Source organism: Labrus bergylta, chromosome 2 (assembly GCF_963930695.1).
Source record: "Labrus bergylta chromosome 2, fLabBer1.1, whole genome shotgun sequence".
Lineage (NCBI taxonomy): Eukaryota > Metazoa > Chordata > Actinopteri > Labriformes > Labridae > Labrus > Labrus bergylta.
In genome coordinates, this window is record NC_089196.1 from 14,960,047 (window position 1) to 14,974,035 (window position 13,989).

Here is a 13,989-nt window from a genome sequence, read left to right on the forward strand (position 1 = left end):
AGAAAAAGGCACAATAGACTTATCCAGTTAAAAGACAAACAAAACATACAAAACACAAATGTCAACTCAAATAATAAAACACTCAATTGTAGGCGGTTAAAGACACTGCAGCTCTGTTCTGTGTGTGTTGAGACAGGCTGCACCCAGTCCCACTGCTCCCCGGTCCTCTCCCACTCAGCATGGAAGAAGGGAAAAACCTGGCAAGTATGTACACGATCTGTCGGAAGACCAGTTGGGTCATGATGCACTTATGAGATTTAATTATATCAGTAGTTCCCACTGAGTTTCTCAGAGATGATGAGCCAAAAAGAATGTTGGGAAGCTCTGAATTAAAACAAAAGTAAACAAACACATTACAAAGAAATGAATCAAACGCAGCAGAAAATGTAAAAGCGAAGGCGAAGGCCGGGGGAGCCCTCTGTTAACATCAGAAGGAAGGAATACGATAAAAGCAAATCAGCAGCAGACAGCCGATATTTGGATTTACTTCAGCCCTGCAGCCTGAAACACACTGCCTGTGGCAAATAAGACAGCAACTGGAGAAAAACATCTGTATATTTCAAAACAAATCTAACAGTGTGGATGTTCATGGGCTGAGCAAAATGAGAAAAACATGAAACTCCTACAAATTAAGAGATTCAGCACTGTGCATGTAGGAGGTAATGTTGGATATAAGAAGGTATGCAAGGGAAATAATTTAAAAACAACACAGCTGGCTGCAGCCAATATCACTGACCTGCCACAATAATATTTATACCTTATTGCAAAATCTTTCTTCTTTACTCTACCTAAGGAATGGCAGCAGCTGCTCAGTGTTTACTGCCCCAAAGTGATGTAAACTCACCTTAACGCTCCCATATGGTGTCACTCAGGGTTCAGCTGCTGCTCTGATAACAGGCAGTCAGAAAACAGGCTAAAGTTGTTACAAACAACTTTAGCCTGTTACAAACCCCACCAAGAAAGGGCTTCCAGATGATGATGCAATCTGCTTTTTTTCGGCCATGAAACATCCTGCAACATGACAGCCTGCATCTGCCTGCATTCATGTTTCTGTGGTGAGCAGCATATTTCTCTGAAGTTTTTGAATAATTGTCAAAACTTCCTGTCAGTTCAATATGTTTTTAAAATTGGAAAGCCAGACATCTATTTTGGAAACACATGCCTGTAATAGGTTTGACCATGTTTTACAAATTTGAAGACTTATTTCAATTACCTTTAAATAATTGTATATAGAAGCTGCAGAATGAAGGTTAGACACACACACACGCGCGCACACACACACACACATACACACACATGCACACATGCACACGCGCACACACGCACACACACACACACATGCATACAGACACCAGTATGTCTAAGCTTTTTTTGTTGCCATGGTTGCCTTTCTAGTCTCTTTTCATTCAAGTATTTTCTACAGGCTATAAACTAGAGATGGGTCGCTCCAAACATCTCAATGCAAAAAAAAAACAATGTTCCATTGATATTGTTGTCATTAGTTGAAGGTCTTATTGTAAAGCCTTTTCTTTGCCTGCTTTTAAGAAGCTGCAACCCATAATGATAATTGATTTTCTAAATCTGTCACAAAGCTTGAATGTAGCCATTCTCTGCAAACAGCCTCAAAGTATAACATTGAATGTTTCTCTTTTGTAAAGAATATCACCTTGGTGTCTAAACAGATAAATTGTCCCATCTAGTGGTGAACTGGGGAACTAAGATTCATTAGGAAAGAGTTCATTCTTCTTCCCGAAGTAGTCTGTTGGATTTTTCTCTTTTTACTTCTACAAACTTCTACAATACTTTATAAAAAGCACAATGAGAGGTCATAGATAAAGCTCCTTATTATTAAAGCTCCTCTGAAAGCATAAACCAATTTGTCTTAGATGACCTGATTCTGTCTAGTCTGATGCATGTTTTCGTGAACGTCATTACACAGAAACCATTCTGTGTTACAGTAATACACAGACTTTTCCTCACCTGACTCTACCTGTTTACTCAACCGCAACATTCAACCTTTTTTTGTGCCAGGTATTATTACCACGGCAGTATCTGACAGATTTACAACGTCTGCATGCCGAGTCACCTCAGGCCTGCATACTCTGGCATTTACACACCTCAGGAGCTGTTTCTATGTCCTCCAGGCCTCATAACATATTCATTCAAGTCATTTAGAAAACCCTCATGCTACACTGGGTCAGGGTTTGATAGCAAACACATTGCATAGAGTAACACTGGGAATAAGTTTGAATGAGAAACATGTTGAGTGATAGGTTTTGTCATACATATGGACATACAATATGGCACACACTCCTGGCTCTGCAGAATTCACTGAACAACTGTGTTTCCTGTAAGATGTCAGGAAGATTATAGTGTAACTGTCAATATTTTCTGCACCAGTGGTGCCATCTGCTTCTCATTGTACTTGTTGTTTGTCATTTGTCAAAGTAATGCCTCTGAGTTTGTGCTCTTTTGTTTTTTAAAAAAACAGGCCAGTAGTGATGCAGATGTTTGCTTCCCATGCTGTTATGCAAGTGTTAAAATCAGGTTTCGTAGAGGAAGATTTGCTTTGGAAGTGGGGGTGAGTGTACAATATTTGGATTACAATATAGACCGGGGACTATGGATGAGGGAATTATAATATCTCCTATAGGACAAAGATATATAAATGTTAACATCCTAACTCCTACAAACGCACCAATTCTTTGCAGACATTGTAGCTCTACCTGAAGGTCATGAGAAATGTTCCAGAAAGAACACTTGTCTGCCACCCAGTTTCACTGACCCTCATTTCCATTGGTCTGTCCTTGTCTCTGGTCGAAATGGCAAACCAATAGGAAAGTGTGTTGCTGGGATTAGAGCGGGTGTTGCCTGTGGTGGAAAGTTTAAAAGAGAGTGTGTGTCCTGCTGTCCCTCTGCAGAAGCATCCATCAACATGATCCCCATTGTGCTGGCCTCAGTGCTCATTGCTAGCGGTAAGAACATCTGGCGTTCTCTAAATCTGGGGGTAATTGTTTGAAAGTTTGTGTGAGAGTCTGTATGTGCATACATGATAAAACACAATGACCTGGCAAGGTGCTACTCTTCATTGCATGACAAAAAAAGTGATTCAGTCATAGCATGATGTTGGGAGGAAAAGTACACTCATGGCTCACCTACATCATGAGTCTTTATCTCATTTTAATCTCTGACTTGTCCAGCCCTTGGGTGCGGCACCCCACCCATCGAGCCCCTGACTTCTCGTGTGGTCAACGGAGAAGATGCCACGCCCAACAGCTGGCCCTGGCAGGTATGCTAATCTATGCACATCTGTCCATGTTTTTATATTAACTGGCAAACCTTATGTGTCTAGCATCTGCCTATTAGATTCTAGCCCCAGTTCTGTAATTAAAGGGTTGCTTTTCAATTAAATTAATAAACTGTGCAATCGATCTACAAATCTAGAACATTAGTTTATTGAATCTTATTTGTATTATGCTCCTCTTGTTTGTGACCAGATCTCTCTGCAGTATGAGAGGGACGGTGAATGGAGGCATACTTGTGGGGGATCTCTGATTGCTGCCAATTGGGTCATGACCGCTGCTCACTGCATCAAGTACGGGCAGGAGAGGAAAATAAATGGATAAACAGAAAAACACAACCACCATTGCAAAAATCTACATGTCACACACACACGTATTACTGCAGAATGTACTAATGCAACACCATAATAATTTGTTTAATTTAGGACACTTAAATAATACGTTACCACCTTTAAAAAAAGGATTGGTCCAGTCATGACCTCCTACAAAAAAAAAAATCAGTAAAAAAAAATACACCCAAGGTTATTTGGACCCTCTGCCCACTTCAAAAACCCAATCTTTCTGTCAAATTTTAACTTTAATTTGAACTAATCAAAACATTACACTGTGCACTGAATTTTCTATTTGGTTTGATATGGGTCTGATCAGTCTACTCTCCCCTACAGCTCCAAGTTCTCCTACAGGGTGTTTGTGGGCAAACACAACCTGGTGGAGGAGGAGGCTGGCTCCAAGGCTATCCTGCCTGAGAAGATTATCGTGCATGAGAAATGGAACCCCATCTTTGTGGCCTTCGGGTAAGACCAGCTCCAGCTTACAGTAGAAAGTGAAGTGTGAGTTGAAACATACAGTACATCATCATAATGTCAGCTGTTCTGGTTTAAGGTGAAAAAGTGAGCTAAAACCTGAATTCTTCTATTTGTTCACTTACGTTTGCCACTCATTTTGTATCTTTATACATCTTGCATTTCTCCACAGCCAATAAAAATACAGTTAGATAAAATCGCAAAAATACAGATTCTTGTTCTAATTATCTAGCTCTAACTCTCTCCCCTTTTTGGCTGTGAAAGAAGGTTTTAAATTGCTTGTCAGTCTCCCCTTCAGTCTCATTCTCTCTCTTCGTGCTTGTCTTGCAGTAATGATATTGCCATGATCAAGCTGTCAGAGCCTGTGACTTTGAGTGACCAGGTGCAGCTGGCATGTATCCCTGCTGCTGGCACTCTGCTGTCCAACCTCTACCCCTGCTACATCACCGGTTGGGGCAGGCTCTACAGTAAGTCAGTCTTTGTAGAGTGCTGGAATGTGTTTATTTTCTTTTTTCCCCCTTAAGATTGGCTTTTTTGAAAAGTCAACATGATTCTCTCCTTTAGGGTTTTCAGCTGGTTTGTTGTGTTAGAACCAGCTGTGTGTGATAGAGTGGGGTTAACCCAGAGGAACCTTCGTAGTTGGGATGAAATCTCATGCATGAGATTTCAGCTAAAACTTTTTTCAAAGGGGAGGATTACTCCTAAATTGAAAATTTTGAGCTGGACTTTGAATTTGGCGCTGGAGGGAAATCTGTGGAGCAGATTTGACAGACTGCTTGTGTATCCGCGTGATGGTAATGGACTCTGCCTGTGTGTTTTAGCCGGAGGCCCCATAGCTGATAAGCTGCAGCAGGCTTTGATGCCTGTGGCTGACCACGCCACCTGCTCCAAGCCTGACTGGTGGGGCATCGCTCTCAGGACCACCATGGTGTGTGCCGGCGGGGATGGAATCGTGGGTGGATGCAATGTAAGTTTCTACTTTGTGTTTGTTTGTACATGATGAGATAAGTGTTTTCTCTGAAAAAAAAACAACTTACATACTTAGTAAATCCTATACAACTTGCTTTGGCAACAATGGGTCTGCACCTACTATTTGAATAGAAAATAAAGTTTGAAATTTAATCCAGTAGGTGCATTCAAATAAAAATGCCCAATGAGTCAGACACCAACACTCCTGTGTTATTTAGCTGCTCATTATACTTAGCAAAATAATGATCCTGATTGTCATTCTCAAAGTTGTACCCTGCCAGTCTACCAGTATCTCCACTAAATGAATAAAACATAATAATCCCTCCTCCTCTCTCTGTGTGTCCAGGGTGACTCTGGCGGCCCTCTGAACTGTAAGAACACAGAGGGAGCCTGGGAGGTCCATGGCATTGCCAGCTTTGTCTCTGGCCTCGGCTGCAACTTTGTGAAAAAACCAACCGTCTTCACCAGAGTGTCCGCCTTCAACGACTGGATCGACCAGGTAATGAAGACACATTCATATCTTTAGAGTAAATGCAAGTTCCTTGTTTCTTTCTATAGTTGACAGCTGAATGTTTTGTGTTATCAGGTTATGATGGACAACTAAAGAAGATGACACAACAATAAAGAATACAGAGATAACTGCATGTGTCTTGTTAAGTGGTGTGAGAGTTTGGATAAGTGTGAATCTGGATAAGTTGAGAGAGATTTTTGCCCGTCATAATGCTTTCTTCACTCATTCTTCACACTCCTGTGAAGCTGCCTTGAAATTAAAACAATGTCAAATATGTCCAGCAGGTGTCCTCATATACTCATAATAGGAGAATGGTCTTGACAGTTCTCGATAACAGAATGTTGTGCAGAATTACCAAAGTATCTGATTGCAAAACAGCAACAACTAATAATAGTTCAACACTGCAAGGATAGCACAAAAAAGTTAGAGTATAAGAGGGAATGGTGTGTGCCCCTATGAAATAGACCCTTGATACAAACTATGACTCTAATATCCCTGCTTGAAACTGACCCGCTTTGTCCCCCTGCCCTCCAGCAGGAGGCCTTTATGAGCACCAAAATATTCATCAGGGGAGTCTGTCTGTGTTCCTGATAACAGCCTGCTGAAAATGAGGAGGGCTACAATGGCAAAGTCTAGATTAACACTTCAGTCTTTTTTTCACTTGCTTGGATGAAATGAGGATGAGAGAGGGTAGGGAAGGATGGTGTGTGTGTGTTGGGGGGGGGGGGGCAGAATTAAAAAAGAAATTAAATTGCCTCTTCTCTCTATTTTATCTCCCTCTCTCTCCTTTTCTCCTTGTCACATTTGCACAGCTCACACGCTGACACACACTCTGATTAGTTTTGACAGGCTAATGGAGGTGTATGAGCGTCTTCAGTGACATCAGAGGCAGAGATCAGACATGACACGTCCTGAAAATACAAGCAATAATGACTCTGTGTGTGTGTGGGCCTGCTTGTGTGTGTGTGTCTAAGAGAGAGAGAGGCAGGGACACCAGGCTATTTGAGTTCATTTCTCTCATATAATGAATCACACTTGTGAAGCAGCTTCCTCTTGAGAATCAGCCTGTGATCAGTGATCACTATCTCATCAAGCTCTCATGCAGGCTGCAGCCCAAGTGCTGCTCCCTCTCTAATCCAGTCCTATCCCCATTTTGGATGAAAAATTACAGTTTCCACAAATGCTATTGAAGAGCATCCATAAGAATAAATCCTTCAGTGTTTTCCCCCAAAGCACTTTTGTTTTGTAACAGCAAACAATACTGATAATCAAAACTCACAATGGAATATTTGATACTGAGTGCTGTAATTACTATAAATATTACAAAATATATTAAAGAATTAAACAGAAAACTGTAATGTGCTTGATTTTCTCATTATATCATCCTATCCCATAACTGTAGTTATAATTATAAATAAATCAATAAAATATCATACTTCTTATATTGTGATATGATGTTTTAGCATTATACGTTCATGGCATATTTAATACTGCAATTCATTACATTTCACGAAGGTTATTGGATCATTTGGCGGTTATTAAATCACCATTCACTTGAGCCATGTTTGATTAAGACACTGTACAGTACTTCTTGAAGTATTGCTCAAGTGCACCAGTGCTGCACTTCCAATAAAATGCTCCTCTCTAGATCTCTTCTGTTGCAAAACTTTTTCTTTCTGAAGCAAGAGAACAATGAGGTCTGAAAAGAATGCTTTGTCCATGCCTGAACTCTGTGGGTCAGGGTACCCCATGCACACACCCACCACCAACACAAACAAAGAGAGGGAGACAGAGGGCTGAGCCCCCAGAGACACTCTACTGCTGGGCTGAATATCAATGAGGAGGCAACAAGTTTGTCAGTTGGTGCAGCTGCTTTTCAGCTTCATACAAGTTGTTTCAAGCATACTTCAATCAAAAGAAGGTAGTGTAAATCACTTAAACTCTTTCTGTATTAAGGCAAGAATACCATGGCCAGCATTTTGATCGCTTAGTAATTAATTTAATCATAATTACATAACTTAATGCAAAGAGCACTTTGTTGTAAACATGGTGCAGCCTTTCCAGATGATTAATTTGTCTTAATTTTCTATTTAATTCTGTATTTCCTTGCATAGGGTTTCCTATATCTTCCTTTACTGATTTTTAATTTTACTTTCTGTGTCAATGACAAAGACAGCTTGCACCGCGCCAAAGTGTTTACCATGTCATCATGGTAATTAGTGTGATCATGGTAAACACCTCGTGTAGAGGCGTGAGAAGCTCAAGCCCTGTACCAAGAGCGTCTTAGGATAAATGGCTTGGTAGTAACAGACTGAAAGAGAGAGAGAGAGAGAGAGAGAGAGAGATGGGTGTCGTTGGGGGGAGGGACTGTGGGGATGATAAGCGGCCTCCCTGACAGCAGCATCTCCGCTCTGTCGCTCTGTCAGTCTTGTCAGCAGTGACTCTGAATCGGTCAGCCTGGCTGCATTCACAGTCTGCGCGCAAAGTGGATACTCACCGAGAAAGAGTCGGACAGACTTCGACTCAAAAGTAACAACTTCGCAAACAACGTGGTGACGTAACTTGATGGCGGTTTCCAGTTTCAGAAATTGTTATCAGCGAGTTTCAAAGGTGGGACACGGTCGGAGAAGAGGAAACAAGTGCGAGGACATCAGACATCAGACGTAACAAGTAGGTACGCTGCTGTGTGAGGCGTTCAAGTGCTTGGGCAAGAAAAAGCCACCAAAGAAGTGAAACGTAATTACAACCAGACGGTCGTATTGGGAGTTTTTCTCAGCAAGAAAAAAAGTTTTGCTTGTTTTGAATCTCGTACAAATGTGCACATTGTAGAGTTTTCAGCATTAAAACAATGTAAATATATTTACATTTGATGCAATATAAAGCCTTCTCTTTCTGTAAAATAAAAGCAGTTTCAGAAGCAATATAGAGTAAGATAGTTTTCCCAAAAGTTGTCGCCCCAAAAGAATGCATAAATGTGTGAATATTCCCAGTTAGACAATTCACCAACCATCTGGTTTAGCTCATGTGTCACATCAAGTGTCAGCCCTCAATACTTACTCCACAGTGAAGTTGTGTCTATGCAGCTGGTCCTGTCATGTGCTGGAGAGAGAGGGTGGATGTTCAGTCATATGAGATGGCGCTCCTAAGGTGATGCATTATGCAAAAGTATTCGCCTGTTTTTCATGTGGTCAGTATGGCACAATCAGTCTGTGTAATGTGTTTGTATGCATGTAATGCTCGTTTAGAAAGCATTCGTCGGTGCATGCAGGCCAGTATTTGCATCCATTTACATCTGTTTATTTGCATGTGCACAACAAAAGGGCTTTATACTGGTCAATGGCCCCATAGACATACTCATGCTGTTTCATGATTCCGCTCTCCACCCTGAAGCTAAACTATCCTGCTACCCTTACATAACTTGAACACACTACAGTACATGTAGTTATCTGTGTATTGACTGTTGACAAGTGTCTTAATGTTCTTGAATGTTTGTATGTGGTGGGTCAGTCATGTGCTGTTCTGATCTTTAGACCTCTGCCCAAAGAAACACTTAAATTTCTGATAAAGTTAAGAGACCTATTTGAACAGTATATTATGAAAGTTTGGGTTCTGTGTTCATGTTTCCTCTTCAAATGTACTGCAAGTCATGTTTGCAAACTATTTCACACATACAGAGAAGCATGCATCAAATCTTCCGGACTCCAAATAAGGGTAGAGCAATTTTTTTTGAGTAATCTAAGAACCCTGGAAATGTTACCCTGCATCTATAAATAGTCCCAGTACCATTTGTATCCTAATTCGTGATCAGTCTTTGAATTTTTGACTTTAAGAAACATTGTATTTCTTCCTTTATAGTCACATATTGCTACTGAGCCATCTTTGAAAATGCATTAATCTTTTAAATGACAACATTTTACCCTTCCAGTTGTTAAACTATCAAATCTACTTCAGGAAGTATGGCCTTTAAAAATCGTTTTTTAATAAGAAATCATGAAGAACTTGTGTGACTGCTGTGTGTTTCCTGGTTATATGCATGTTGTCTTTTATTTGGATCCATTGTTTCCACTCATTTGATTACTCTCTCACCCATAGTTTTCCTTATCACATTTCTGTGACATCATAAAACCTTCTTGTTCCTCTTCTCTCTCTAACTGGAAGTTGTAGGTTACGCTACAGTAAGTGTCACCTGACTTCCAGAAAAAGTTCCCCAGGATGTTTTGGAAATATTTGGTATTGCAGTTTTATTGACAGTAATCCAAGTTGGGGATTATGAGGGTAATTTTCCCCACAGTGATGCCACCAGCCGCCTCAGAGGGACCCATCTGCTACAGACAGACATGCAGTCCTCATGAGAATGAGAACTAATCAAATGCATCACTGCGTCTGACTTCAACTCAGAGCTATCCATCTGTATTTGGCTTTTTATAATATGGTTATAGGAAAGGATAACTTCAGAATGAGTTCTGAATAGCAAGTTTTGACTGTTGTGGTATTGCTCTCAGCTGGAGAGAAAAGGAAATATGTAGTCTCATTAGAAACGCATTATAGTTCAGTGAGAGAGTAGAGAGAGAGGTAGCTTCAGTTTGTATAGGGAAAGGGAAAATAGTCACAGTCACACACACACACACGCACGCACACACACACACACACACACACACACACAGACAAACACACAGTGCACCTTAGTGACCCATTTAATATCAGCCACCAAATTGGCAACAATATTAGCACGTGATACTGCTGAGAATGCATTAGGGCTGAAACTCTTTCAAAATAATTGAGCTGGAAAAAGTGCTTATTGCGCCTTCTTTATTATTCTAAAAACTCAATCTAAATTTGACTGTGAAGAAAAAAGAAGAGCCACATCTAAAAGGCCCATTCTAGTCTCTCAAAAATCCCTATCATCTGAAAATTATTAAACAGCATCTCAGAAAAGGGCTGAGATATATAAATAAGCTGATTGTGTATGATACACAGATTAACAGATACTGGACATACAAAGGTTGTTCCATATATAGCGGCTGCATGAATAAAGCCACTTTGGCTCAGTGGCTATAGCGTGTCAGAGAAAGTAATCTTTTCTGAGCTGACCTCACTAGTGTACTTATGGAGGCCCATGGGAGGCTGACTCTGGTCAACGTGTGTGTGTACACTGGACATTTAGGCAGGACGGTGTTCTAATGATCAATTTTCTGTTGTTTCAGGAGGATTTGTGGGCTGTTGACGTGACCAGCTTCTAACAAGTTTCGGGCCTCGGCTTCTCCTCGGAGATGTAATGAGTCTGGAGTTTTCTATTCAGTCAGCCATGGAGCACGAGCTGAGGATGGGCCTCTCTATCTGGGCCATTATCGCAATTGTTTGTAACTCAGTGGTTGGCATCCTCATCCTCATTCTGTTTGTCATACTGTACAAGGCTTGCAAGGTGCCTTCACATCCAGAGAAAATTCCAGTTTTCACTGCAGAGCCAGAGCAGAAGAAGGCTGAACAAAAGTACCTGCTGACTACAGCATGACTATGGATATGTTGGCAGAATGCAACCCTTTTTGATACAGCAGATGTCAAAAGCCTTGTTACAGAGTACAAGAATACCTGCTGGACTATCAACTTTGAATGGTGATCTGGATTTATCTTCTTCTTTAGCCACAGGTGACATTATTTCTACCCAGAAACTCCATTGGCTCCTCATCTCTGCCATTTGTAGCACCTCAGAGTGAGCTAACTGCATTAAGAGTTATGGCAAGACCCACAACAACAACAACAAGTAGCAGGCTCAATCCTCTTATCTCTTCTGTGTGTCTATGGGACTGCCCATCTGTCAGTATGTTTGTTTTGCAATACACAGACGGACCATGATCTCCTCTTCTACTCCTCAAGTGCTTCTCCTCCTTCCTTGTGAGAAAACTAAGGGGATGTGGGGGAGAAAAGGCAAGCTAGCCATTGATTGTATAGGGAGGGTTTGTGGAGATGGGGTAGGCTGAACGGCAGGTTAACCTGTCAGAGGTAAAAATGAAATGTATCCCCCGTAGCGTACAAGCAGCTTCAGCACTAATGATGGCACTGACAGAGCTGCAAAACTGGCAACAGGTAGAAACAAAGAGCCTGGAAGAGGCAGGAAGAAGAAAAAGTACGAGAGTCAAGAAGATAGACTCTTAAAGAGACAGATGGACACAAGGGGCAGATATTTTGTTGGGTGATAAAGTGAAGGTTTAAAAAACAGAGCAGAAACACTGTTTTTTTCCAGCAAGCCTGAGTCCTCTGACAGTGTCCCTACTTCATCCCATGCCTCTGCTTGCCCTGGGATTAAAGCAACAGTAAAAATGTTACTGGTGTCCCTGCGTGCCTCTCTGCCATTTGAATGAGGCTGAATGAGATATTTATAGAAAGCCTTCACTAGAAGTGACTCAGTGAGTCTGTGTCTCACTGTGACGAGTCAGTCATGAGTTAATTGTAGAGAATATTCTGCAACTAACATGCTAAAAAGGCAGCTAACATGCTAACAAAAGACATAAATACTGTCTAACAGTTGTTTTTATTTGATTTCCTATGCAGTACTTTCTGTTCATAATCATTTATGGAATATTTCTGTAAAACTTGAATGTAATAATAAACTGTTACCTGCGCTGAAATTACTTTACTAGTTTACTAGTAAACTAAAAGGTCAAATAAAGTCAGTTAAAGACAGGCTTGGTTTTTGAATGTTCATTCACATTAAAATGAAGCTTCTTTTAATTTAACTTTCCCTTAAAAAACTGATGGTAAAGGTCACATATTCCACTCATATCCACTCTGATCCTGTATTTTATCATGCTTATAAACCCCTCTATTTCAGCCCTGCCCTGTCTATAGCTTTACATGTAAATGAGCTGTGATGATCATCATGATATCATGGACTGTTTGAGCACACATTTTCTGGAAAGTGCATCAGGCCAAAGACGGAGAGGATGGACTTTTTTTTTTTTTTTCATAATTGGGGGATTTGTAGACAGGACACATATGAGAGTTAGAAAAACATGGTGAAGTGTATTTCGCATAATATGTGACCTTTAATTGAAAAACCTTCTTTAAAAACTGTTAATCATTCAAGAATAGAACTCTTGAATGCATCACCTGGGGCTCTTCCCGTGGTCATTTGTCAAGTCATTTTTGTATCGTATGGTGACTCAAGAAATAACGAAGAGTATAACTGATCCTATACAAATAACAATTACTTGCAGACTTACAGAATGGTTTTTCACTTTTAATTCCCATTGGCCATTAAGCCCTCTGTTACTGATGGCAGTTTCTTTTCTAAGTTTATTCTCTACTTCCCAAATAAAACGATCCTGGTTATAACTAACAGGGGTCCAATATCAATGTAGCAATATTGACATCAACAGTGATCCACACACACTGCTGTTAGTCAACTGAAACCATGTCATCCTGACAGTTAAACCACAAAGCAGTATCTCAATGAAGGGGAACTTCTAAATGTTAACCGTTGCAATCAGTTCTTTTGAGTGGAAGTAAGCACATGGACTGAACAGTTCCATTTATTTCACTCTTTATTCCCCTTGTCTGTCTTCTGCATTCATATTTTTGCCTTTGTACAGCATAACTATATGTTTGATCATTATTACCACAGTCCCGAATTCATTTCATTAGTTTCTGCAATTTTTAGGTATTTAGGAACAAGAGGAAACACTTGTACTTGATAGTTTCCGTGTTATGTCCCTAATCCTTAAAAAACTCCCCTCTTCTTCAACATCGCCGACAACCACTAACATACTCTGTTTGTATCCTCCTTCTCTGCTTTGTTCCCCTTCTTCTATGTTATTTCATCTTTGTATTGTTTTCTTTGTTTTGCTTTGTTGTTGTTCTTTGTTAAGCGTCTTTGAGTAATGAACCAAATGAACCAAAATACTTCTGTCTTCATATCATAAAGACAAAAGTTTCATTCTTGATTGTTACATTTGTTTCCGGGTCCTCCACAGGTGAAATATTAACAAGCCTAAATATAAGCTGTGCAAGTATCACAGATCTTGAGAGATGGGATAAAGAACTGTGCAGTGTTATTTGTTTACAGAGAAGATATACTGGCTGCATGAGTGTGTGTTGTCAACAAAAGTGTCAATACGTGTATGAGCAATACGCTGGTTTTTAGCACAAATGAGACAGATGGTTCGGCCTTTTGTGGGCTGTTGATTTTGGACTTATGGTCTGAAAGGCGGCTCTACAGCTGTCTGCTCCTGTTTATCAGCTTCCTTTCTTTTTATCTGACTGCCAACTTCTCTTCCTCTCTATATATCTTTGACTGTCCCATATTTGTTTCTCTGTTTTTATCTCACCAGACCAGTGTCAAACCAATACAAACGGGTCACTCGAGGGGAAGTAATGCCATCACACAGTGTTTGAATCAACACTTTAC

At 40.4% G+C, this 13,989-nt stretch overlaps 1 protein-coding gene across 1 annotated transcript; it reads left to right on the forward strand.

Moving 5' to 3' along the window:
• The first annotated feature begins 2,841 nt into the window (after positions 1-2,841).
• Positions 2,842-5,713, forward strand: ela3l (elastase 3 like). Its single transcript, XM_020650923.3, has 8 exons — positions 2,842-2,975; positions 3,201-3,289; positions 3,498-3,595; positions 3,968-4,096; positions 4,436-4,572; positions 4,927-5,072; positions 5,421-5,573; positions 5,661-5,713. The coding sequence occupies exons 1-8, from the start codon at positions 2,936-2,938 to the stop codon at positions 5,676-5,678; spliced, it is 810 nt and encodes a 269-aa protein (XP_020506579.1). The 5' UTR covers positions 2,842-2,935; the 3' UTR covers positions 5,679-5,713.
• The last annotated feature ends 8,276 nt before the right edge of the window (positions 5,714-13,989 follow it).